Source organism: Crocodylus porosus, unplaced genomic scaffold, assembly GCF_001723895.1.
Source record: "Crocodylus porosus isolate Cpor-Errol unplaced genomic scaffold, CroPor_comp1, whole genome shotgun sequence".
In the NCBI taxonomy this organism is placed as follows: Eukaryota; Metazoa; Chordata; order Crocodylia; family Crocodylidae; genus Crocodylus; species Crocodylus porosus.
In genome coordinates this window covers 44,306,942-44,330,751 of record NW_017728909.1, presented here as the reverse complement: position 1 = coordinate 44,330,751, position 23,810 = coordinate 44,306,942, and the positions used below count along the sequence as shown (strand labels likewise).

General features: G+C 42.3%; 1 protein-coding gene across 1 annotated transcript in view; it reads right to left on the bottom strand.

Moving 5' to 3' along the window:
- MAST4 (microtubule associated serine/threonine kinase family member 4) overlaps positions 1–23,810 on the bottom strand; it is a 156,251-nt gene that overhangs the window by 77,896 nt on the left and 54,545 nt on the right. The window contains exons 2-4 of the mRNA XM_019532171.1: positions 22,416–22,504; positions 5,968–6,037; positions 514–592 (exon numbers count right to left, since the gene is read on the bottom strand). Coding sequence (XP_019387716.1) covers positions 514–592; positions 5,968–6,037; positions 22,416–22,504 — 238 coding nt within the window. The remainder of the gene's footprint in view (positions 1–513; positions 593–5,967; positions 6,038–22,415; positions 22,505–23,810) is intronic.

Here is a 23,810-nt window from a genome sequence, read left to right as displayed (position 1 = left end):
AAACTTTGTCTCACTGTCTCTCTTCAGCAGTGAAACAGAACCACTGTCATTCTGCCATTACACACCTGCTGACAGGGGTAACAGGACTAGACGGGGAAGTGGCTAAGAGAAAGATTAGTTAAAAATGAAACAATTAACAACTCTAAGTTTTACAGCAAAATGCTAGTGGAACAGATACAAAACTAACAATGTAAGCTATATTTACCTTTGTGTGTAGGCTAAGTCATTTGCTAAGTAAGTGGATTTATATACCACTATCCTCCCCAACTGAAGCAGGTTTCTTACTAATGCTAAGATTGTTTTCCCTTTCTTGTAGTAGTGGTATGTAATGGGGATATGCATTACAAATTAAACGCTAATACTAAGAAGAACGTGTATCTTGTTTGTCAGCCATTCATTTGATGCATAGCATATTATGAAAAACATTATACATATTCAATTTTATTTCTCACTATGGAACCTATTGGGAAAAAAGGTATTGAAATGAATATGTAAAATAAAGCTAGTACTTACAGACACAGTTGAGCTTGGTGTGTTTGTACCATATCCAGAAGAAGGGAGAGAAGCCAAAGACCAGCGGCGCCCATCAGTCCTGTTGCGAAACTGAGGTTAGTCCAAGTAAACAGTGAAGCAGCCCTAGACAGAAACTTCTGGGAAACTATTACTCTGTAGAACTGCATTTCAAAAGGATGATACAAACTGGGTTCTTAACAAGGAATAAATTTTTACAGGGGGTCACAATTAATGGTATACAGAGAGGATTAGAAGATTATTTTTAATAGAATCAGTCAAATGAGACAACTAGAAAATGAATGAGCTGATCAACAGCATTGATCCCTCAAAAATATGCTTTGACAAAATGGATACAGAAAACCATTGTAACTGTCAGGTTCAGCAGATGCAAATAAATGAGAAGGAGAGAAAAAACACATGACTATACATGAACCATGGGGTATCAACTCTAGTGGTAAGTATTTCAATCTCGTTAAACAAAATACCAAGGAAAAATGCATTGCAACAAAGTACAAGCTAGCTGCTTGACCTGTTGAAAGTTATAAATTGATCTGAAAATATACATTTCAGCTAAAATTACACCACTGAAGGTGGAAATACATGTCATCTATTACAATTTCTAGACCCTTTTGTTCCAGGTGGCCACATACAGACAACATAGAATTTACACATTCAAATAGACAAATCACAAAACAACTCTTATGTTTAGGTAAAATGTACCTGTCATTTCGGTGCCCATGACTGGAGTACAATTGTATCAAGTATGTTAAAACACAAGCAAAATAACAAATGCATAAATAACATAATAGGATTTGTCTTAATAATATAAATCAGGTATCCAGGGGGAACTATTATTTAACATTAAAATTTCATTATGTAGCTGGTCCAAAAACCATCTCTCATTTCTGGCTTTATGCAGTAAATATAATTCCATATAGCAGAATACCCCATCTGGAAACTTGAATATTCTGATGCAGCATCTCTGCCTCTTAAATAGCCAGTCCAAAAAATTTAGTCTGAGATAAATTCCAAGGCTTGACTGGGTTATGATCACTCAGGTAACAGCCCTTCAAAAAGCAAATCAAGCCAAGGGGATGCTGACTGAATAAAACTTGAGTAAGAAATTCAAGATATAGCCCTTACAAGTCTGTTGTGTAGCTAGATACTGCAGTATACAACTAGTGTCCCTAGTTAAAGAGAACACTACCCAGAAATGGGTAAGATTTACAGAAACTACAAAGAAACTAACAGAAGCAATCAAGAAACAATGAACTTCTTTCAATGAATAAACAATACAAAAGGTATGTATGTTCTTTTCAGCTCAGACACAAGTTAAATTACTTTCTTATGGTAAGAAAACAAATCTGGAAGCTATTCAAACCAGGTTTTCTCCTGTATGTTATGTACCTGTGAAGCAAAAATTATTTTTTTCATCAAGTTATTTGGGTAAACCCTGTTTCTTTACTCGTACACACACAGACGCACCTTTATCACAACAATTCCTACTATAGTATATTGTTCACATAGATGCGAGAGACATGGAGCAACTTATCCCAGAAAAAATACATACAAATATTATACAGATCCAAACATATTAAGTTAGCTTTCTTTCATAATTACTTCGTTATCAAGCAAATTAGCAAAAATCTATTATCTTCCTCATCAAATTATGTGGTTTTTCTAGAAAGATTCTGTTCTTTGGGTAGGAATGTTCTAAAATTTCTCTCTCTGTACAAGCATGAACACTTTTCATACAGTTCTGTGTAAGTACACACTAAAAAGGGTATTTGAAATTGTTTCAGAGGCTTTTATACCATTTAAAAATTACCATTATAAACTTTACTATCATCTGATGGGTTTTTTTGACAAATTGGCCTTAACACCAAAACATCTCGGCTTTCAACAATATTTCTTAAATTGAAAACAAAAACTTAAAAATTATTGAAATATCATATTATGTTTTCAAAATTAAACATTTTGGTTTTCCAGTTCACAATCAAATTTTTGTTTTGAAATTTAAGATACCCATAACACAAGGTATTTTTTTAATTAAACAATATCACATTTAATACACATTGATTGCTACAAACTCCTCTCCCCTTACAATTTTAGGCCCTCAAACTTTTTCAAAGTTACAAATTTTTATATGGATTCTAGAGAGGAATATTATTAATTCTGGCAAAATTTTATGGCACAACCACCTTCCACTAACTCTGTTCTAAACTACTGTTCAGTCTTTTATCTGTTTTTTCAACAAGATCTAGTTAGATTATTCAGTATGATAAAAATGTATTAATAAAGAAACATGTCCCAAAAAGTCATCTACCATCTTCATGATGCTTGTTATATTTCAAAATAATTATTTAGTATGTAAGAATAAATTAGAAATTAGATTTAGATTCCATGTACTTTCCTGTTTCAATTGTGCCCAAACACACATGTAGAAAATACATTACTGTATATTCCAGGGTTTAGAGTTTGATTCAGGGAAGACAGGAGGGGGGGAAAAAGTGGGTACAAGGGAAGCTTTTCTTCCCAAACTGAACCATTTAACAAAGAGTCAAATCCTTTTTTCTTGTGTTTGGCATAAGATGTATCCCTGTCTGACAGCTTTCATATCTGATTTATCAACTCTTGAAATAAAACAATTAACACTGCACCAAAAACGCTCTCACAGATGACTGGGATAGCTATGTGCGTAACTGCCATGTTAACTGCATTATTTAAGATTCAGCTATCTGATTTCATTTATTGCGTAGAGACGCTTGAGTCAACAGATAAACCCTTTCTACCCTCCCAGGTTTAGAGTTAATGAAATTATCTGAGGCAGGTAAAACAGGTTTAAATAATATGGAACCAGCATAAATAGGCAGTCTCCTGTGACAAACCTTTGACTGTGCTTATGGTTCATTTATTAATAATTTACTTCATATATTGCTTCAAAATCACTGTAAAAAAACTTTGAAAAGTACTATTGATATTAATTAATCAACCGTTGCACAACTTGCAAGAGAGGTAATTGTCCCAGTCACACAGTGGGGGAAGTTCTCAGCAAAGTCCAGAGGTTCAAAAAGCACAAGGTAGAAGAGATTCAATCTTTGCAGGTTTTTCTAAGCTGTGCAGCTTGAACTGTTAAACTGAACCGATGTCCAGTGTTTCAGAGGCCAAGACAGGCAGAAGCCTGCACTGGCCCAGGTCAGGAGCCTGGGGGAGCGCACATGCACTCCCCTCATGGCCAGCTGCCTAAGGCTGATAAACACAGCCCAGTGGCATCCCAGGCCTGATTGGCTGTTGCCCCCTGAACCGCACCAGCTGTCAGCCGCAGGAAAGGGAGAGCCTGCAGAAAATCTCTGCCCAGCCCCCACCTCAGAGGGTGAGGCGGAGAGGGAATGCACCACCAGGCCCTGGCCCTCTAACTGGGGTCTGTCTGGCATGGGAAGAGCCCCCACAGGGGGCTTTTCACCCTCCCTGCACAGCCTGGCTAGAAGCCCTGCCTCTTTCCCAACCCCATGACGGGATGGAGGTGGGAGGAATGACATGCACACATCCAACCCAGCACTAGCCCTGCCAGCCAAGATCTGCCTGGTGTGGAGAAAAGACCCCACCAAGAGTTTCTTGCTCCTCCACAGCTCAGAGCCCCACTCCTTCCCTGACCCCTCCCTGTAAGAAACGGGGGAGGGGGAGGGGGAATGCACCAGCCAGGCACTAGGAAGAATTTTTTTTTATAACAAGGGTGGCCAGAGTCTGGAATGGGCTTCCAAGAGAGAAGGTGCTATCACCTAACTTGGAGGTCTTCAAGAGGAGGCTTGACAATCACCTGGCTGGGGTCATCTGACCTTAGTCCTCTTTCCTGCCAGGTGACTGATGATCCATTGGGTCCCTTCTGACGCTATAATCTATGAATCTATGGTCCCCCCCCAGCCAAGATCTGCCCAGTGTGGGGGGAAGCCCACACCCCCAGCCCGGCTCACCAGGCTGGTACAGCCTCAGTCCCTTCCCCGGAAAGGGGCAGGACTGAGCCAATGCCAATCTGACTTGCTGGGTTGCAGGGTTACAAAAAGCTCCCAGTGGGGGTTTTCACAGTCCCGTGTTGGGCAGACCCCAACTGGGGGAGCCAGTGTGCTCCCCTCCCTGCCCCAAAATCTCTCACAGGAGGGATTGCTGGAGAGGGGGCAGGGTTGAGCCCATGCCAGCTTGGGGAACCAAGCTGTGGGGGAGCAAAAAGTCCCCAGTTGGCCCCTTCACCCTACACTGGGTAGCCCCTGGCTGGAGAAGCCAGTGCCTGGCTGGGCCAGTGTGTTCGCCACCACCTCCATCTCAGGTGGAGGCTGGGAAGGGGGCAGGGCTGAGCTGATTCAAGCCAGGCCATGACAGTGAAAAGCCCCCAGTGGAGGCTTCCCACGCCCTGTGCTGAGCAGACTCCAGCTGGGAGGGCCAGTGCCAAGCCAGGCCTTTTACAGGTTGGGGGGCTGGCGACTGGGTCGGCCTGGCTCCTGCAGGGGTGAAACACCCCCACTGCTGGGGCTTTACTTCCCCTTGTCCTGTACAGACAGGAAGGTCTGGGGGTCCGTTCCCTTGCACCTCCCCTCACTCCCCCCACCAGGCTAACAGATGCTCGCAGGGAGCAGAGGCTTTAGTGCTTTAGCCCTGTTTAATAGCTTGGGGAGGGGCTATCCCTGCTCCACTGAAGCAGACAGCACAGCCCAGGGCTGCAAAGCATTCTGGGATGCTGGGGAACTATGATTTAACTTGAGTAGGGAGGAGATCTAGGACAGAAGCTCCAAAAACCGGTTTAGCCTAAATCAGTTCAGTCTGATACTACAGGTTTATCTTAAACCAGTTTCAGTCATTCTGAAAGCAGTTTTTGTGTTACAGATTTAAACCAGTTTGGGATCACTTAAACCACTTTGTGTGTAACTTCTGTCCCTGGCTCTCAACGTCAAATGTGAGTCTGAGGCAAAGTTCAAACCAATATTAGTACAATCAGGATTAGAACTCAAGAATGCCTCACCCCCAGACCCATGCTAATTCTTCTCTACCCCACATTTTTACATGAAAAGGAAAATATCATAGATTGAGTTAGAATGACAAAAGTGACTGGAGTTTGGCAAAACTATCTACTTCTAGCATGCACTCCCAATTTTTACATACTCCCAGCCTGATCTTTTGTAAAAGTTCTGTGTATTAACTGCACACTGAAGAAAGATCTGCATCATCAGTGAAAATGTATATTAGCAATATTAAGCCACATAAAATTTTAAAAATATCATTATAAAGGCAGGTTTGAACTGGATCAATCAGTTATGTGAAACTGCATTGTTAAAGGACTGCTCAGATTTAAAAAAAAACCCAAAAAAACCCCAAGTAATTCTGAATTACCAACAAACATTTCTATGTATTGTGTAAATCAAGAAGTCAGTGCTTTAGTTTCATGCATAATAAACAAACACCTACCTTCGTGCAAACGAAAAGTGGGCTGAGGCACTGGGAGAGAAATTTCTAGGGCTATCTTGAGGACTGCTTCCTGTCAGGGAACAAAAAGGAAGGGAGGGAAAAATTCAGAAATAAAGCACGCATTTTTCAGAACTGTTAAAACTTACATTTTCTGAGTCTATAAATCATTCTTATTATAAAGGTAATCAGGACTCATAGTAGAGATGATATCTTTTATAAGACCAACAAAGATTTTTGCAAAAAAATTATTTTAATTTACAAAAAATCTTCTTGGCCTAACAAAAGATATCTCTGCTACAAGTCCTGATTGCCTTTTCCTCTAAACCAGTACAGCTACAACCTGGGTACCTGATTCACAGAAGGTATCTTATTATAAAGAACAGTTTGCAAGTCTTCTGAGGAATCTGAAACCCTAAAATAACATCCTATTTAACATTACAATTATTTAAAGAAATGAGTAATAAACTCAAATTTAATTCCAAATAAATCCAGTTTACTCAGGTTAATAAAAGCAAATCAGTTAATTCAACTTCATAGAAATAGTACTTTAGTTGAAAGAAATACAAGTTAAAGATTAAAAATGAGACTTTTAAAACAATTGCCGTAATATTTAAACATTAGGGGGAAAATAGAAAATAACTCTAAAATTTAGGCCTTATACAAACTAATAGCACTGTGAATTCCTCTCTCTCTAAATCTCAATAGCTACAGAAAACAGACTGGATAAAAAGTTTTTTCCAGGTCTGTTTAGACCAAGACATGAAGAAATGATATTCTTAAGTGATGCAAAGAAGTGACTGCACACTGAACACCTACTTTGGGGGCCTATTTTCTCATATTAGACCACTCAACCTGCTGCTGATCTGTGAGATAGCTTGGTGGACAGCTGGTGAGGTAAAGTTCAGTGGTACTCTATCCTGCCTTGGCTACTTGGCATGTGTAATTGGAGAACATGGATAGAAAATATAAAGGTGACACTTGAAGGAGTGGGAAAAAAAATAAATAGCATTGACCTATTAGATATCAACAGCCTTTTCTGAGATAGAGAATAGACTCTGGTAACTATACATCAAAAAAATTAAAATAAGAACCCTGTATAATTGGACAAGAAATGAAGACTGTAACTATAATTCTGCACCAATGCTCTAAATATCTATTTGTCTATTTAAAATTAGCAGTCAATTCTTAAGGGACAAATTACGATCTATGAGTAAAAAGAACAATTAATCCAGAGAGAGTGACTTAAAGACTTCAAGTGTGTTGGATTTCTAGTCAACTTTTACAATTAACTTAACATTGCATATTCTATAGTGATGTCCTCAACAGATCCTATTAATGTTATGACAAACAGTATACTCATCAAGCCATTTAGATGATATATGTATGCTGAGACACCCCTTTAAAAAAAAAGGGGTAGAGGAAAAATGTGATTTTCAACTACGTTGCATCTGTTCTTTCCAGGATCCCAAGAAACAAAGATTCCTCTTTAGCTTGCCAGTATTTTTGCCTCTTATTGCCCATTTATCTACCAGAGCAGAATTAAGTCCTGTTCCCCCATCCCCTACTTTCACCCCATCTCCAACACCACAGCTTCTTTATTGCTTTTCATATGCAGTAATTTCAAGGTGGCAGAGACTTTTGTTCCCTGGAATATAGGCAGGTGGGTGGGCAGGGGGAGGTGGGGTGGGGAGAGATTCTAATAAAAGCACACTGTGGCACAGATTTTGATCTTTGTTTAGGGGTGTTACCACAATTTATTCTTGTCTTCTGTGAACTGCAAACACCAAATTCCTGGGAGCAACAGTTCTTTTAATTTAACAGCTCCTAACTGGAGTCCTCTTGTTACTATGAGATCTTATTAAATAAAGGTAAGCTTAGAAAAACAGAGCAGAAAAAACATGGCCTCAAAGTAACAATGCCACACTAAAAAGGAGGAGCTCCACCTTGAAATGCAGTGAACTAAGATGGATAAGAAGACAAACAAGGTGGCTTGGCATCTTGGGGAGAAACAAAGAGAAATAGATCATTTAAAGAAGAAATATTTTGGACAAGATTTGACAAGATGATCAATATAACAGCATATCCGTTTTGTTATTTCTAAATGAGGCTATTTCTCTATGGACAATTATTTAAAATCCAAATATTTAGAGTTGTTAAAATTACAACAGCACATGTAATTTCCCCAGACATTTATTCAGAGCATATGCTTATTTTTTATATGGAAAACTACATTACTATTTATCCTAAGTTTTATAATTGGAGGAGATGCAGAACCATAACTACTTTCCCAAGCATTGCTGAAGAGCTTTGGAGAACTATCACTTTATTACAGACAAGATAAGGAAGAGTTAATTCTTCCTCAGTTAAAAGGGTCAGATCTCGTTATGAGCAATTAATTAGTGAACTCTGTTCATAGGAAAATAAACCTTTAGATTCCTTAGCCAGTAACACATTACAAACAATACCCCAATAGCAGGTAAATCATGTGCATGCATCTAGATATCTGGGCTAGGTACAGACATTCAAAAAGCTGGAGGTGAAACCAATCTAAGTGACCTGGTTTTCCATAAGTGGTATAGTTTACATCAGTACAAACAGAACACATATTTGCCCTGTGGTTGGGAGGTAAATCTTAGGCCGGGTCTCACCATTTTTAAATCAGTTGATGTGCACAGAACTTCTGTCCTGTTACTGGTTTAGACAGGTTCTGTGTGCTAAACGTCTATTCTGTTACGGGTTTAGACCAGTTTCCAATCAGTTATACTGGTAAAAGTGCAATGTCTGTGGCTGGCCCTGGAGTAACAAAACATCTCAAGAAGTAAAGACTAAAAATAGGGAAGAATTAAAAAAAAACCTCACTGGGCGCATCTACACAAGATGCTAACTGTGTAGTTACCTAATAATACTGTGCAGCAGCACATCACAGCACAAACAGTGCTAGTACACTACTGTGCAGTATTATTAGGCTACTGCACAGTAGTGTCACTAAAAAGGCATGCACTGACACTACTGCACAGTAATGCCAGTTACTGCACATTAATTTATTACTTGATTATAAAAGTACTAAATTGAATGTGCAGGAACTATGGCACATTAATGAACACATTAATTCCACTGCATGTCTGGAATAGCTACTTCAACTACTGTTTCAAGTTGTGATACTCCACAAAAGTTAAAAAGGTAAGAACCAGAGTCCTATATGTGACCTTCATCCCTCACAGCTTTCATCCACCCATCTGCAAGTCAATACCTGGGAGATTTTCAAATGAAAACCAGTGCCAGTTAATTCTCTGCCCATATGTGCAGGGCTTGCTTATTAGTCAAATCCTGCTGCTCTCAGGGATTTGCTGGCTGTTGTATGTTTTAGTTCTAAAATATTTTATATACTGCTGAGATTATTGCTAGTATTTCTGACTTGATAAAGTAAACCTAACTGGTGTGGTCAGACATTAGGCAGGTAATTAACTCTATCATCCTCAGGGAGAAACTAACACATGCACTATGTAATCAACATAGAAAAACAATATTTCACTTAATGACAATGCACAGGGTGCCTCATTCTACAGACAGCTATTGTTAAGAATGCTATATCCAGATTAATTAAATCATTTGATTGTTTTGTAATTAGCTTCAAGAAGTCCTGCCTCTTTGCCACCAAGGAAAGAATTGCAAATCTTCTGAAAAGGCATATGTTGGACTCACTATAGATTATTAATGCATTTTTAATAGCTGTCTACTTACAACATAGTTACTGATGCACTGACTTTCTATTAGCACTGAGGGAATCAGAGATTAATGATGATTACTATTCTAAATTCCTGGTGGACCATAATGTTTGCCTCAGTTTGAAGCCTTGTTGTCATTATTTGATGACCCCCTTAAATGAATCATAGCATTGTAAGACTACGGCAATGCCACATTACAATAGGTCTAAAGTTCTTTGGTATCAACTAGTTTGTAATGAAATCCTGTCATAAAGCAAACAAGATCCTAGAAACCACAGCTGGTTGCTTATCCAACTTTTATAATGTTACCAAATGTGCTAGTCAGCAGAACATGCAGCCGGCTGCAAAGTCATTTTCAGATAGTTCTGCAGGTGCTTTCCATCAAGATCTGCTCAGGGGTAAAGCGTTCAACCTATTTCAAAAAATGGATTAATTACACTTCACACCAACAGATGACTGTCTCCAATTAGAGAAAGGAAAGGGTTTGCAAGCTCTTAAATATTTGTCTCTTAACTGAAGCCTACCTGGAAAAGGGAAATATTTAACCTTTTGCTGAATGGCTTTGTTATGGTAGGCAGCTGGTTTGTTTCAGAGGTTCCTTGCACTTAGTTTAGCTATGACTAAAATGTCTTTGCATGCTCCGTAGGACTTGCTTGTACCGTGAGATTAAAATTGGATAGATGTGGGACTGCAAAGGTACGAAGATGAGGGACAGAAATCCACAGCTATGAAGGAGGTTTATTTTATTTTTATTTTTCTAAATTAGAATGAAGTTTAGAATTAACTGATGTGCACAGGCATGTGAATCTTCCAGTCAGAAAATCAACAAATGTACAAATCATGCCATTCACTGCACAAGATTTGGAAGCAGCAGTAGTAAAACAAAGTAAAAACAAAGATGCACTTAAACATACAAAAAACAGACAGATTGGGCACTTTAGAAACACAAAGTATTTATTAATGACAGTCTTCTTAGAAAACAAGGGAGGCTGTATATTTTGATTTAGATTATGGATTTAGATAATACAGATGTACTAGAAACACTGAATTGGGGGTGTGATTTATCATTTAAATTTCCCTCTTACCCCTGTAAATTATTCCCTAAGCAAGGGCCAATCATTATAGCAAGTGTGCCACAAATTAGCCCCACTTCAGCACCTCAAACCTCTTCCTCTGCCCAATCTGCTGTGCTGCATTCTGCATGCTACCCTGGGCTCCCTGACTATTCTGTTGCTCTGCTTTTTGTGTCCTGCCTTTGCTGCTCGTGCTGCCTCCCTTCTTTGACTTGCCACATGCCACACAGATAGGCACGTGTCCCGCACACTGGCCACTCCTGCCCTAAGTCCTTACAAGCCTCTTTGGAATCTTACAGAATGGCAGGATCCTCATCATCTAAATCAAGAGTAAAAATCTCTTCTATTTGCATGAAAGAATCATTGTATACAAATGGTAATAGTTTGTATTATTGAATAATTGGACTTTATTGTTCCAGGGGCACAAAACAGTAAATAGGAAGAACTTTTGAAAAACCAAGCTATCTTAAATGGCCTATTTCTAGGATCCAAATATACAAAGTATGGCAGAAATCTATTTTATGGTGCAATATTCTTATTTTAATACAGTTATTTGCTCAAAAATTCTCAAAATTGAACTGGGTTACCAATTCAGCATGAATAAACAAATTCATATGGTCATATCTTGTCTCCTATTCAGAAGTGCCAAATCATATATTTTATGAAAACGTCTAAAATTATGGAAGTGCCTGATACTAACATTAACTATTAATGTCACAAAATTCCAGGACTATCCCACCAGCAGTTAGCACGAGCTTCATGGTATCTGCATTATGCTGGGAAAAGATAACTTATGCCAAATACTATATAGAAACTTCTCTTTTTGATCTTACCTAACCAGCAGCATAGAAGTTAAAAAGCCTACCAGAATCAACTCTCTCATTCTGACACTCACCAATCTTTACTCAGAATCACCCATAGCAAGGGTCAACGAAAGAGTAAAACACCCTCAAGAATCCATTACATCCAGAAAGACAAAGTCGATGCTTCTTTTTTGTGTGAAAGTGTACCCAAATTGCATGGTAACTATTGCATGCAATTTGACAGCAATAAACCGGAACACCTACTTAACCATCTTACAAACTGAACTGCTCACAGCTTCTACCACAAATTGCACATATGGCATCCATCCTAACACCCTGTCAATTACTCTTTTTCAGAGCTTTTGGTATTGAGTGCCCTTTCAGCATGGTATACAGAAGCACTACAGTGAAAAAAATACACAAAACGTTCATTATCTGGAGAATAACCAGCCAATAGATAACCAATCACTTACTGAGATCTCTTTCCTCAAAGACAAGAAGATGAAAGCTCTTCTTTTCCCAGAAGTTCATTTCCATTGTTTACATTTTAAAAAAATTACTAGATTTGTGCATAAGGTCCATTAATACAAGTATTCTAAACAGGACCCAAAGAGAACAAACATCTGAATAAGCCAGATATAAAAAGTCTACACATTTAAGGCTTTCTATCTTTTTTTCCTTTCCATACATATTTCATTAACTGACTTTATTTGCTCCTAACGTTGGGCAGGGGAAGGAGAAAAAAGATAGGCCATCAATAAATAAGTATTTGAGAGTCTTAGGACCAATGACTGCTCAGCTGGATAACTTTGAGTAGAAAGAAGTTTCACAATGATCAGAAGGAAGTCTGAGCAGCTTATTTATTAATATGTGAAAGGAAGGGACATGTCAGATTCAACAAGTCCACAGCCCTGTTACAACAGGCAACTAAGGGTACATGTAGATGTCACCCTTAGATTGACCCAACTAGGGTGAGATTGTAGGCCTATGCAAAGCAGCAAGTATTCAATGCAGATTCAGCCAATTCGGAGGGACAGTGATTCGATTCAGTGATTTGAGTCACTGTCCCAATTCGATTTGGCTGAATTGGATTCAGAGATTCAGCCATAAAGTATAATGGCAAACCACTAAAATACCTATAACTTTAAGTTTTTGCTGATTTAGATAAAAACAGCGGGGATGGTAGCCCGTTCTGAGGGCATGACACCTGCCAAGTTTCAAGGAGATAGGTGCAGGATTTTTTGTGAAAGCGCCCCTCAAACTCTTGAAAGCAAAACTCATATCACTTCTGTGTGTTAAGGGGTGTAGGCTGTAGTCGTGCTGGTCTAAGGACATAGGCAAACAAGGTTCTTTGGGTCAATCTGATATCTTTTATTAGACCAACTGAATAGTTGGAGAAATATATCTTAGCAAGCTTCTGGGTTCAAAAACCCTTAGTCAGGCTGAGGAAGCATCTGCAGTTGGTGTGCACGCTCTTCTTGACTGGAATGAATAGTAAAGAAGCCAGAGGTTGGTCTGAAGGCAAAAAAGCCAGTCGGTGAAAGTGCAAATTGAGGCATCAAGGGGGGAGAGAGAAGCTGGGGGTGAGGGGGAGGGGAAGGGAAGGGAGATGTAGCAGATAAAAGTGGAGAGGCACCTGGGGAGTCAGATGTCAGGAAGATTGTTGTGGGTCATAAATCCAATGTCTATAATTACGTCCATGATTTTTTATATCCACTAAACTTATGAAGTGAAGGTTTGTAGGCTTGTCTACAAAAGGCATTTTGTAAATTCAAAAGAGCACTGAACCTCGCTAACCTCATCACCAGAAGCAAGCTTCCTACGGTCCAAAATGCACCAAACGGAGCCAGACCATGCCATGACAAGAAATGCAAAACCTGCCAACATATTTCCAGTGCCCCCAGAATTACTATACCCCACAAGAGAACCATCACCATTCCTGGATCTTATAGTTGCACCTCCAGAAACATTATATATCTCATAAAGTGCATCAGGTGTCCTGATGGAAAGTACATAGGAGAGACCAAACAACAACTGAGTACTGGAATGAATGCACACTGGAAATCTATTAAGACAAGAACACCCAATTACTAGTAAGGGCACATTTCTCACAAGAAAACCACTCTCTCTCCAAGCTCTCAGTCCTGATCTTTAAAGGGAATTTACAAAATACCTTTCTTGCCTGCAGCCCAGCTTCTGTCTTCTTTATAATTCATTCTATCCAGGAAGAGCACCCACACCAACTGCAGATGCTTCCTCAGCCTGATGAAGGGTTTTTGAATCCAAAAACTTGCTAAGATATATTTCTCCAGCTATTCAGTTGGTCTAATAAAAGATATCAGATTGACCCAAAGAACCTTGGTCTGCCTTGTGCATGTTAAGGCAGAGCAGGATGAATGCAGCAGGGATGGTAGCCTGTAATAGGTGGCCTTCCCCGTGTCAATTAGTTCTTGGCCCACCCACCTGTTTCTGGCAAACCGCCTGCCCCTCTTTCATCTGCCATGCCTTGATGAAAAACTGATTCAGATGTTACCTAGCTGGGAGGCTGGCCATTTAGGCCTCTGATGTCTAGGGGTGACATCCATTCCGCAGCTCCATGCCCTTCCTACACTGCAGCCCATGCCTCGCAGATTGTATCCTTCACCCCTTCCAGCTGTGGTCCCCTCTCTGGGAACTTTAGATCCCCCCGTTAGACCTACTGGCCTGAAGGCGGGCCAGGGCATCTTGAACCTCTTGCTCTGGGTATTCCTCATGGTGGGCCCCTGGCCCTTCAACCCCCTGCCTTTGGGTCCTGGCCCCAGCACAGACCAGTCAAGGGTACCTCAGGTCAGATCTGAGCCATCTGCCTGTTCTCACCCTCACAACTTCACTACAACCAGTAAGCCTCAGGCCCCTCAAAGATCTTACAGGTCTGGGCTTTCCCCAGCCAGGACTGCATGCATGTGGTGGCTGGAGGTTATCAGGCAACCCCCACCCACCTTTCACCAAGGAGGGTAGTGGTCCTAGCATTTCCTGGGGCTGCCATGCCACCAGCAGTCCTACCAGGCTTCCCTACCCTGGCAGGATGCAGTTTTAGGTCATGCCCTGGACCTGGGGCCTCCTCCTCCATAGCCCCAGCCCATATCTCCAAGTTTGCCATGGCACGGGAGCTCAGCAGGGACATGCTCTTCTCCTGCTGGCTGGTGGTAAACTAAGATGCCACCTCTGAGAGTAGACCATTAAATGGTTCAGAAAGCATCTGAAAAAAAGGAAACAGCTATAGAGTTAGAAGTGTGGCACTCACTCCATCTCCATGTGGAACTTGGGGAACGCCAGCAGTGGGAGATCCACCTTCAGGAACACCAGATGATTCACCAATCTAAGATCCAAGGAGATTCAGTGGGGTGTCACAACATCACTAGCAATGCTGAACATCCTCTCATTTGGAACAATGGTTAGTGGACAGGACAGGTGTTCCTGGGCAACTGTGGCCAGATCCTGCCACACCCGGCTGCACGTTGCCCAATAGGCCAAGGGGTTGCAATGCAGTGGTTCATTTGTCCTAGGCAAGATAGGTAGCCACCGAGGCCTCCATGCTACCTGTCAGATGGTGGGGCCTGGTGCCTCTGGACCCTAACACTGAAGCCATGCCTTTAGCCTACACTGGCAACATCTGTGGTGGAGAAGATTGGCTGGTGCTTGGAGTGCTCGCACAGGGAAGTGGATCCTCCTCTTCAACGTCCCCCTGCCTCTGCCCTTCTGCCTCCCAGACTCTGTTCACCAGCACCTCCGTCCAGTGATCGAGGGTTTTGCTGATGCAGATGCTCCCCTTCACCTTCGGGTAGCACATGCCCACCAGCACGTGGTCCATACTGGACCGCAACGGATCCAGCCGTTTCTTGATGCCCTTCTTCAGGCACTTCACCAATGCCTGCACCTCTGGGGAAAGTGGCTTGCCCCAGCCAGGAACATTGATCCCATGGAACTTCTCCATTTGATTCTCAAGCTTCTTCACTATGGGGATCACCTGGCTAAGGAGGCCATTGCCAGCACTGAGGCTCTCAGTGACCTCAAGGAATGGCTGGATGACCACCAAGATCTGGGAGATGGTATCCCACGCTGTTTTGTTAAGGGGGTCGCTGATCCCAATCTCTCCAACCAATGCCATCTCATGGATGGCCTTCTGTTGCTTGGCCAGGCTTTTGAGCATCAGGTATGTGCAGTTCCACCATGTCTCCACATCCTGCATGATTCTGTGCTGAGGGATGCTCAGCTTTGCCTGTTTGTCCCTCAGCATCTTGCCCCCCTTGAAGCTCTGGTGGAAGTAGCCCACCACCTTCCTGAATTTCAAAATGAGCTGGCTGATAGTGGTAGTGATGGCGCCATCACTGGGAGTCCTGTCCCCCTATAGGCATCCCTGACTATGAGGTAGAACTTATGTGCCACACAGTGGATGCCAACAAAGTTGGCATCACGCACCGCCTTGACTATACTGGCCCTGTTGTCGGTGACCAAGAACCCATGGGTGAGCTCGCCCTGCCCAACAAGCAACCTCTGCACCAGGCAGGTCATGGCCCCCATGATCTCTATTGTTGTGTGGGACTCATCCATCACCTCTGCTTGAAGGAGAGCCCACCAATGCCCTGACTGATCGCACCAAGGCCCTGTGAGGGAGAGGTAGGCATGATCTCCACCCCGGCTGCTCCAGATATCTGAAGTGAAGTGCTTGCAGCCCTGCCTTTTGCAGCTCCTCCCTCAAGTAACTCCCTGTATACCTCATACAAGGAGGGCACCACCATCCTGCTAAAGGTGGTGTATGCAGGCATTTGGTAGGATGAGGCCATGAGCTGCCTGAACCCTGGCCACTCAACTAAGGAGAAAGGCTGGCCATCCAGAGCAACCATCTCCCCAGTGCTCTGGGTGACCTTGTTGAACTTGGGAACACATCCCACTTTGTTTCCACCTTTCCCCCACTGGTCCAAGGTGGCCTGCCTCTGCTTCTTGGGGATGGAAGCTTTGGAGCAAGAGGGGGACTTCTTTTTGGGCACGCTCCCACTGGTGCCAAGCTGAGGAGGAGCAAGGGCAAGGGGGTGCTGTCTCCTGAGATGCAGCAGCATCACTGTGGTGGTGAAGTGTTTCTTGTCCTTGTCCCAGCCGATTTGCTTTTGGCAGTGCTGGCAGCATACCTAGGATCATCTGCCACCTCAAAATGATCCCACACTGTATTACCCACCCGCTTCTGGGTTGAGGGTGGGGAGCCTGCCTTATCCCCCTCCTCACCAAAAGGTGAGAAGCAGAAGCACAACAGGAGGAGGACCTGAGTCATCTGCCTCCACAACTTCCTCCAAAGTGCCATCCAGAAGAGACCTTCCACCAGAGGAACTCTGAGGGGTGTGGAGAACAAACTCAGATTTCCCCAGAATTTTCTTTGCTGTAGCACTCAGCTCCACTGCTTCCAGATCCAGCTCCTCTTCTGGCACTGGAAGGCTCATGATGGGAACTGAAACTGGGGTGGAGACTGTCATGCTGGTGCTGGTGGCTATTGCTGGTGTTAGTGAAGTTGGTGCAGGTGCAGACACTGCTCCCACCTCCTTGCTCCTACTAGCAGCCAAAAACTCACTGGTGCCAGGAAAGAGGATGTATTTATGTTTGGGGGAGGGGAGGAGGGGCAAAACTTGCAGCTCTCCCATTCTCCCTCCTCTCTCAGAAGACTTGGCACCTGACTTTCCAGCATGCTTCATAATGCTTGGTGTGCTGCAAAATGTGCATCTGTCTGTAATATATGCTGTGCTTTCCTGCAGTGCATGGTGATGACTCACTGTCGGGGTAAACAGAAGAGAGAGGCTAGTTACCACGAGACTAGATAGCAAGTCAGAGCCTTTCATATGCTGCTGTCTCTCCAAGAGAGACAGCTAACAAAAGACATACATCACTCTGAACACAGCCTTATATGTTGTTTCTATGACTCTCCCTGAGAGCATTGTGATCGGAAGGGAACTCAGGGAAAGATCACAGTCATTGGCCAGCTACAGATATCAATATCAGAGCAGTCTTCCCCCACCTCCCTCTTCTCAGTTTCTGTTTCCCACATGTCTGCTTTCTGAATCTCTGAATCTTTTCCAAATTCATTCGAAGGTTTCTGAGCCCTGTCCCACTCCTTCAGAGGCTTCCGAATCAATTCTGACCTTTTAATAGGTTTCCCAATTCAATTTGGAGATTCAGTCACCAAATTGGGCTGAATCTTCTCCTAACTGAGTCAGCTGCTGAAGCTTTGCACAGCCCTATTAGACTGATCTAAGTAACAATCTGTACATGTAGTACATGTATTTGGGGAGTTTAAAATACAAACTACAGTTACACAGATTAAAGTAAGTCATGTGATCATAGCTCAGATCCTGAGAATGTTTGCACATACCCTAAATCATATAATTCCTTCCAGAAACCTGAGCCCTATCTTTAATAAGGCAGCTAGTTTACCTGTAATCTTCCTACTGGAAGAAAATCCTAGAACCTATAAATATTTATAACTTCAAATTACCAAAATGTTGAACTGTATAAAGGAAATAAGGCCACAAATTCTAAAATCCTTAATGCTGAAATACTTAATCCTGAAAACTCCGGTCAGGCAGTGATATCAATTTTTAAATTACATTTCCTTGATTTTTCTTAGATTGCTAAATTCTGCAGTTAGCTACTTGTCCAAACTCTGCAATCAATGGTGAAAACAACTTGAAAAAACAAGTATTACAGATCTATGCTACCCCACGTGATCGGAAAATTGGTACCAGAGTTCTTCAGTGGGCCAAGAACTTTGTGCTTCTAAATACCTGAAAGATGCATGCACTAAATGAATGACATTTTGGACACTAATTGACATAAGCAATCTCTTGAAGTTGCAGTAAAAAAATCCTCTCACCATTTCTTATTAAAACGAGCTCAAAGTAAAAATAAGTATATATAAACACCCTGGCTGATATTTTGATCAGACAAAATCTTGGCTGGGATGATAGAGTTGGGGCTGGTCCTGTTTTGATCAGAGGGGTGTCCTAGATGACCTCCTGAGGTCCCTTCCAACCCCAATTTCCTATGATTATATGATTAGCTTAGTTTTGTTGCTAATGTGATGAGAACAAAACCAAAACATACACAAATATTAACAATGTAACTGAAGGGCGAGGTACAACTAAGGCTGCAGCCCCAAGGGCTGCCTTTGTGGGGAGGGAGTGGGGGAAAGGCGCTAAAGTAGTCATTGCCTTAGCAAGAGCTGAACATGCCACCTCAGCTGGCTCAACAGGAGCCAGTAGTGCCCCAGGTGCAGAGCTGTACAACTACTACTATGATAAATATTAAGTACTGAAGACTAGGATGACCCACAGAACCAAGCTGCAATTGCCATAAAAGCAGGGGTACTCAACCCCCAGCCCACAGAGCCATGAAATCTGGCCCACGGGGCTCCTCACAGGATGGGAAATTTGGCAACGGGGGGAACAGCGGCAATTATGCTCACACCCATTTCCACAGGACCAGATCTTGCCCTCAGAGCATAGGCCTCAGAAGGGGGTGGCTAACGGGGCTTAACCCCACCAAATGCAGGGCAGTGTTAGGGCCACAAGGCAACTTGGCCAAGGGTCTCTGGCACAGCAGGAGTGGGGAGTGGGTGGGGCTGGGGACAGGCAGGCACCGCATAACTGGTGGGGTGCCGGACTGAGCCACAAGTGGCTTGTCTGGGCAGGGTGCAGCTCCTGCTGATACCCACACCCCAGAAGGCATGGCAGGTATGTGCCCCCAGCTCTACAGGGGGTAGGACAGGCTGCTGCTGCAGGCTGGGGCTGTGCCAAGCTGTTCCTGGCGTGAGAGCAGAGGGGGAGGGGGAGAGGGACTGGGCTGGTAAGAGCCTAGTGCAGCCTCTGTCCCAGCCCACAGCATCACCTTGCCCTGCCCCGCACAGATCCAGGGGCACACGCCCCCCCCCATATGCTCCTGGGATGCGTGCAGCAGCAGGAGCTGTCACCCTCCCCACACCCCTCAGAGAGCAACAACTATTCAGGGCAGGCATGGGGGTCCTGGGAACTCCACCCCATATCTGGGTGGCACAGTCAAGGCTGGCTCCGCTCTGGCTCCAGACTCTGGGCCCCCTGGGTGGTATGGAGCTGGGGCACCGGGCAGCGACTCTGGGTGCGGAGGGGGGGTGGCTGCATGGGTGCAGTGGGCCCCAGTCCCAATCCTGGGTCCGGCTGAGCTTCACTCCCTTCCGATCCCTGTCTGGTCCCAGGCCCACTCCCTTCTGCCCCCTGCCCCCCATGGCCCTTTCCCTTCCCCCTGCAGACTTTCCTGCCTGGGGGGTGTACACGCACAGGCACTCAGTCCCCCCCCTCCCGCCAAAAAAACAAACAAACAATTTTCTCCCTCCGCCTATGCTGCAGGGTGAAAAGGCTGAGCACTACTACTGTAAAGGAACAAACCTTCTAAATTTCCTGGCTTAGCTAAAACTATGGTTGCATACTTTGTTGCTTTTCCTCTTTGGAGGAGTTGACTAGGTGCAGGTAGCTGAAAAGAAACATCTAGTGAACATGATAATGAATAGTGCCCAAGCTGTTACAGCCCTTGCCTACCAGAGCAAATCCAAATTTGTCTTTGGTTCCTGTAGAAGTCCAGGATACAGGTTTGATGGATCCCAAGGTTGTCCACAAAAAGGAGTAAGGGACATGAAATATTATCAAGATTTTTACTAAAGATATTAGTAATAAATTAGCAACTTGAGAAATGATATTGACCTGTCTTGGTTTATTTTAGCAGGATAGAGAACCAGGTTTTCTTTAAAATAACAAAAAGCTAAGATGATCCCCATATGGGTACGCATACTGTGGGATAGATACCTGCACATGAAATCTAAACTACCACAGACTAGTTATCCCCAAGCAGCTCCCCCTGAACACACAAGCAAAAACCACTTTTAGTTGCTGACTGGTTGATATGAAAGAGAAGTCTATTTATTAAGTCACATCATCTTTGTCCTGCTTAGTTATGTTTAGTCCCAACTTCACCCACTTAAAAGTTCCCTTCTTATTCAAACCTAAGATCTATATAATGGTCCATCAAGATACTACCACAGGCTATGTGTTACCCTCAGCTCTTGTCAGTTTATAAATGAATCAAGCTAATCTTTGGCTACTCTCCTTCATGCAGCATTTCCCTAGCATCCTGCAACACAGGTGTTTCATCAAGGAGCTTGTTGCCTTTCCATTTAACATTTTTCCACAAAACCTGGGACAGCAAATCTACCTGTTAAAACAATACTTATTTATTTATCCTGTGAATTCCATATTTCCCCCCTCCATCCCAAGGGGATAGTCACATTTTCCTTGTGCTAGAGGAATCTGGCAAGTGCAAACATTACTAAGAAGCAACCTGAACCCCCGCAAAATCAGGCATGGAACAAAACAACAGAGACACAAAGTCTCCTTTTCAATGAATTTTAGAAGCATTTTTCCATTACAGGACAACAGATTTAAGAAAAATAACACACACAGGGTGCATCTACACAAGACACTATGGTCACCATAGTGACAAGCTACAGCAACAGAGTCAGCAGGCACTAACAGTGATGCCACTGCTACTGTGTGGTGGGGTCAGAAACAACTCATGTACCATGAGACTGTGCAGTACTGGTGGGTACTGCAGAGTCATTTAGTACTTGCCAAAGCAAGTACTAAATAACTGCACAGTGGGGCGCACATGTAAATGCACCCACACACATTCAATTCAAAAGCAGCTAGGATGACCAACAAATCCCATAAAATAGATTGCTGAGAACTTGTCTATACCAAGGACTTCCTTTGATTACAGCCATCAGCAGCCAGCCATCGTATAAGCTGCACCAACATAAACTTCTAGCACATGCAAGAAAAATAAGAACTTGCACTGATGTAGCTTATGTTAGTCTAAAACCAATGAAAAAAATCCAGCTTTCCTTCTACAGTATGCACTGAAACAACTATAAGAATAAATAGGAGCAATCCCGGGTACAGAAAGTGCCTGACAAAATAAAACTGTAAAGATTCAGCATGCATATTATGTGTTAAATACAAAAACATGAGAGCATTCAGTGATTCAGAGGATCACTGGCCACTACTGGATTTATTGTCAAGTATCATAAACAGTTCCTGAATGTGCTGAATGCACTGTTTAATGAAAGGAATGTTAAGTAGATCAAATTCCATGTTTGACCTACCTTAAAAATAGCTTAATACTAGCACTTAGCCACTTTGAAGATGAAAAATGATGATATTTCTCAACAGCTCTTTGACATCATCAGTGCTATTCTCATTTTATAGACTCAGGAACTGACCCAGAGAGGTTAAGTGACTTGCCAGACAAGAGTCACCTGTCAGACCGAAGCCAGCTTCAGAATTTCTTGACTTCCTAGCTTGCACTCATGCCAAGAATTCATCCACGTTGCCATGAGCCTAGTTCAGATTCTAAATACTGATTTGTAAAAAAAATCACCACTCTGCTGCTAGGTCTCTGTCTCTAGATCTTATACAAAATCAATTTTTTTTTAATGAATTCTCCACAAATGCTCATGGTCCATTTGTTGTCTTTGTGGGAGGCGAAGGGAATCAATGTCAGTGGGCAAGTGACAAAAAAAGATGTCATTTGTGAACAGTTTTTGGTTGTCTCACAACTCAGCATAATTGGGCCAAATTTTGGAACTTGGGTACTGAATTATTATATTCAAGCTTTTATTATTAATTACAAATAATGTAGAAAAGTTACGGTATGGAAAAATAGAACACTTTCTTTTTTTCTCCTGAAGAATTAAAAGATGTTAGTGGAAGGACTGGCATAGACAAAGGTAAGACGTTTACCTGCATGAGCTGAAAGAGGTGAATGAGGCCGAGGCAGAGCTGGAGACTGGCCATTGCCTATCAAGCTCTTTCGGTTGCTTGTCCGACAGCTGCAGACAAAAAAACAAGAAAACCCTTAAAATCAGAAAACAATATGCACTGTGTACAGACATTTTTAACCATTACTTGTCAGGCCCAATCTTGCATTCCTTCAACATCCTAATTCTAATATTATAAAAACCTAAGTCTGTTTGTCTGTCTGTAATGCTTTATTCACACTCTGACTGACTGACTGACTGACATAGCCAATCAGAGTGCTCCAAGCGTGGGGGAGCGCCACCATGATTGCAAAGCTGCGCCGAGGACTGGACAGAGGGTGGGTGAGCTGAGGCCAGCAGCATTGCTAGCCTCCACTCCCCCTCTCTCTGCAAGAGGCAGAACAGCAGCAGCATGGGGCATTAGGTGGCAGCACTCCATCCCAGCCCTCTCCCGTCATTCTTGATGGGCAGTTGACTCTTCTTCATTAAAAACGCATGTATTTCTTTGAGTGGCAGCTTTGGGAGTTCAGAGAATCAAGGATCATGCACAAAATGGCCATTGATAAGAAAAGCTATTTTGTACCCAACTTGGAAAGGAAATATACTACTGACACTGATCAGATTTACAACATATTTAACACTCAGTCAGCAAAAAAAAAATCTGTCTGTCACTTCACAGTAACTTACTAAATATTGTATCTCACTGGTACAGCTTGTTTCTACAGCATGTGCCAAACGGATTTTTGCAATAAGCAACATGAATAAATATACCAGAAACTAATCCTGCAGTTAAAATGGTCATCTAATGACCAAACATATTTATATTTACATGAACTTTAACTACGAATCACATGCAATGAAGAACAATGATTTATCCAACTTATGAGACATTAATTAAAAAAATCTAATTATTGAAACAAATTTCACATCTGTGCCTTTTGTCAATAGAACAGAATGTCTAAAAAGATCAATTCATTCCTTCACTCAGACATTTTTCATCTGTTAATCCACCATTTGTCCCCATCACAAATAATTATAAAAGATAAACAATAAGTTTATACATCCATAAGGACATGGAAGAGGATACCACCTTTTTTTCTTATATAGGTCTCATAATTTTAAACATATTTTATATATACATATATATACACATACAGACATATGTACAGACATATTACCACTTTGTAACCATAATTAAACATCCCACATAGGTCTCTATTGCAACTATTCATAACATCTCTTATTTTACATGTTTAAATGATAGCATGAAGCCAAAAAAAGCTACTTTTGTTGATGAAATTAAGAAAGCATGGAAATAACTGGGGATCTTTAATATTACTTGCAGTCTTTAAAGAGCCATTTGTAAGTTTATTCAGGC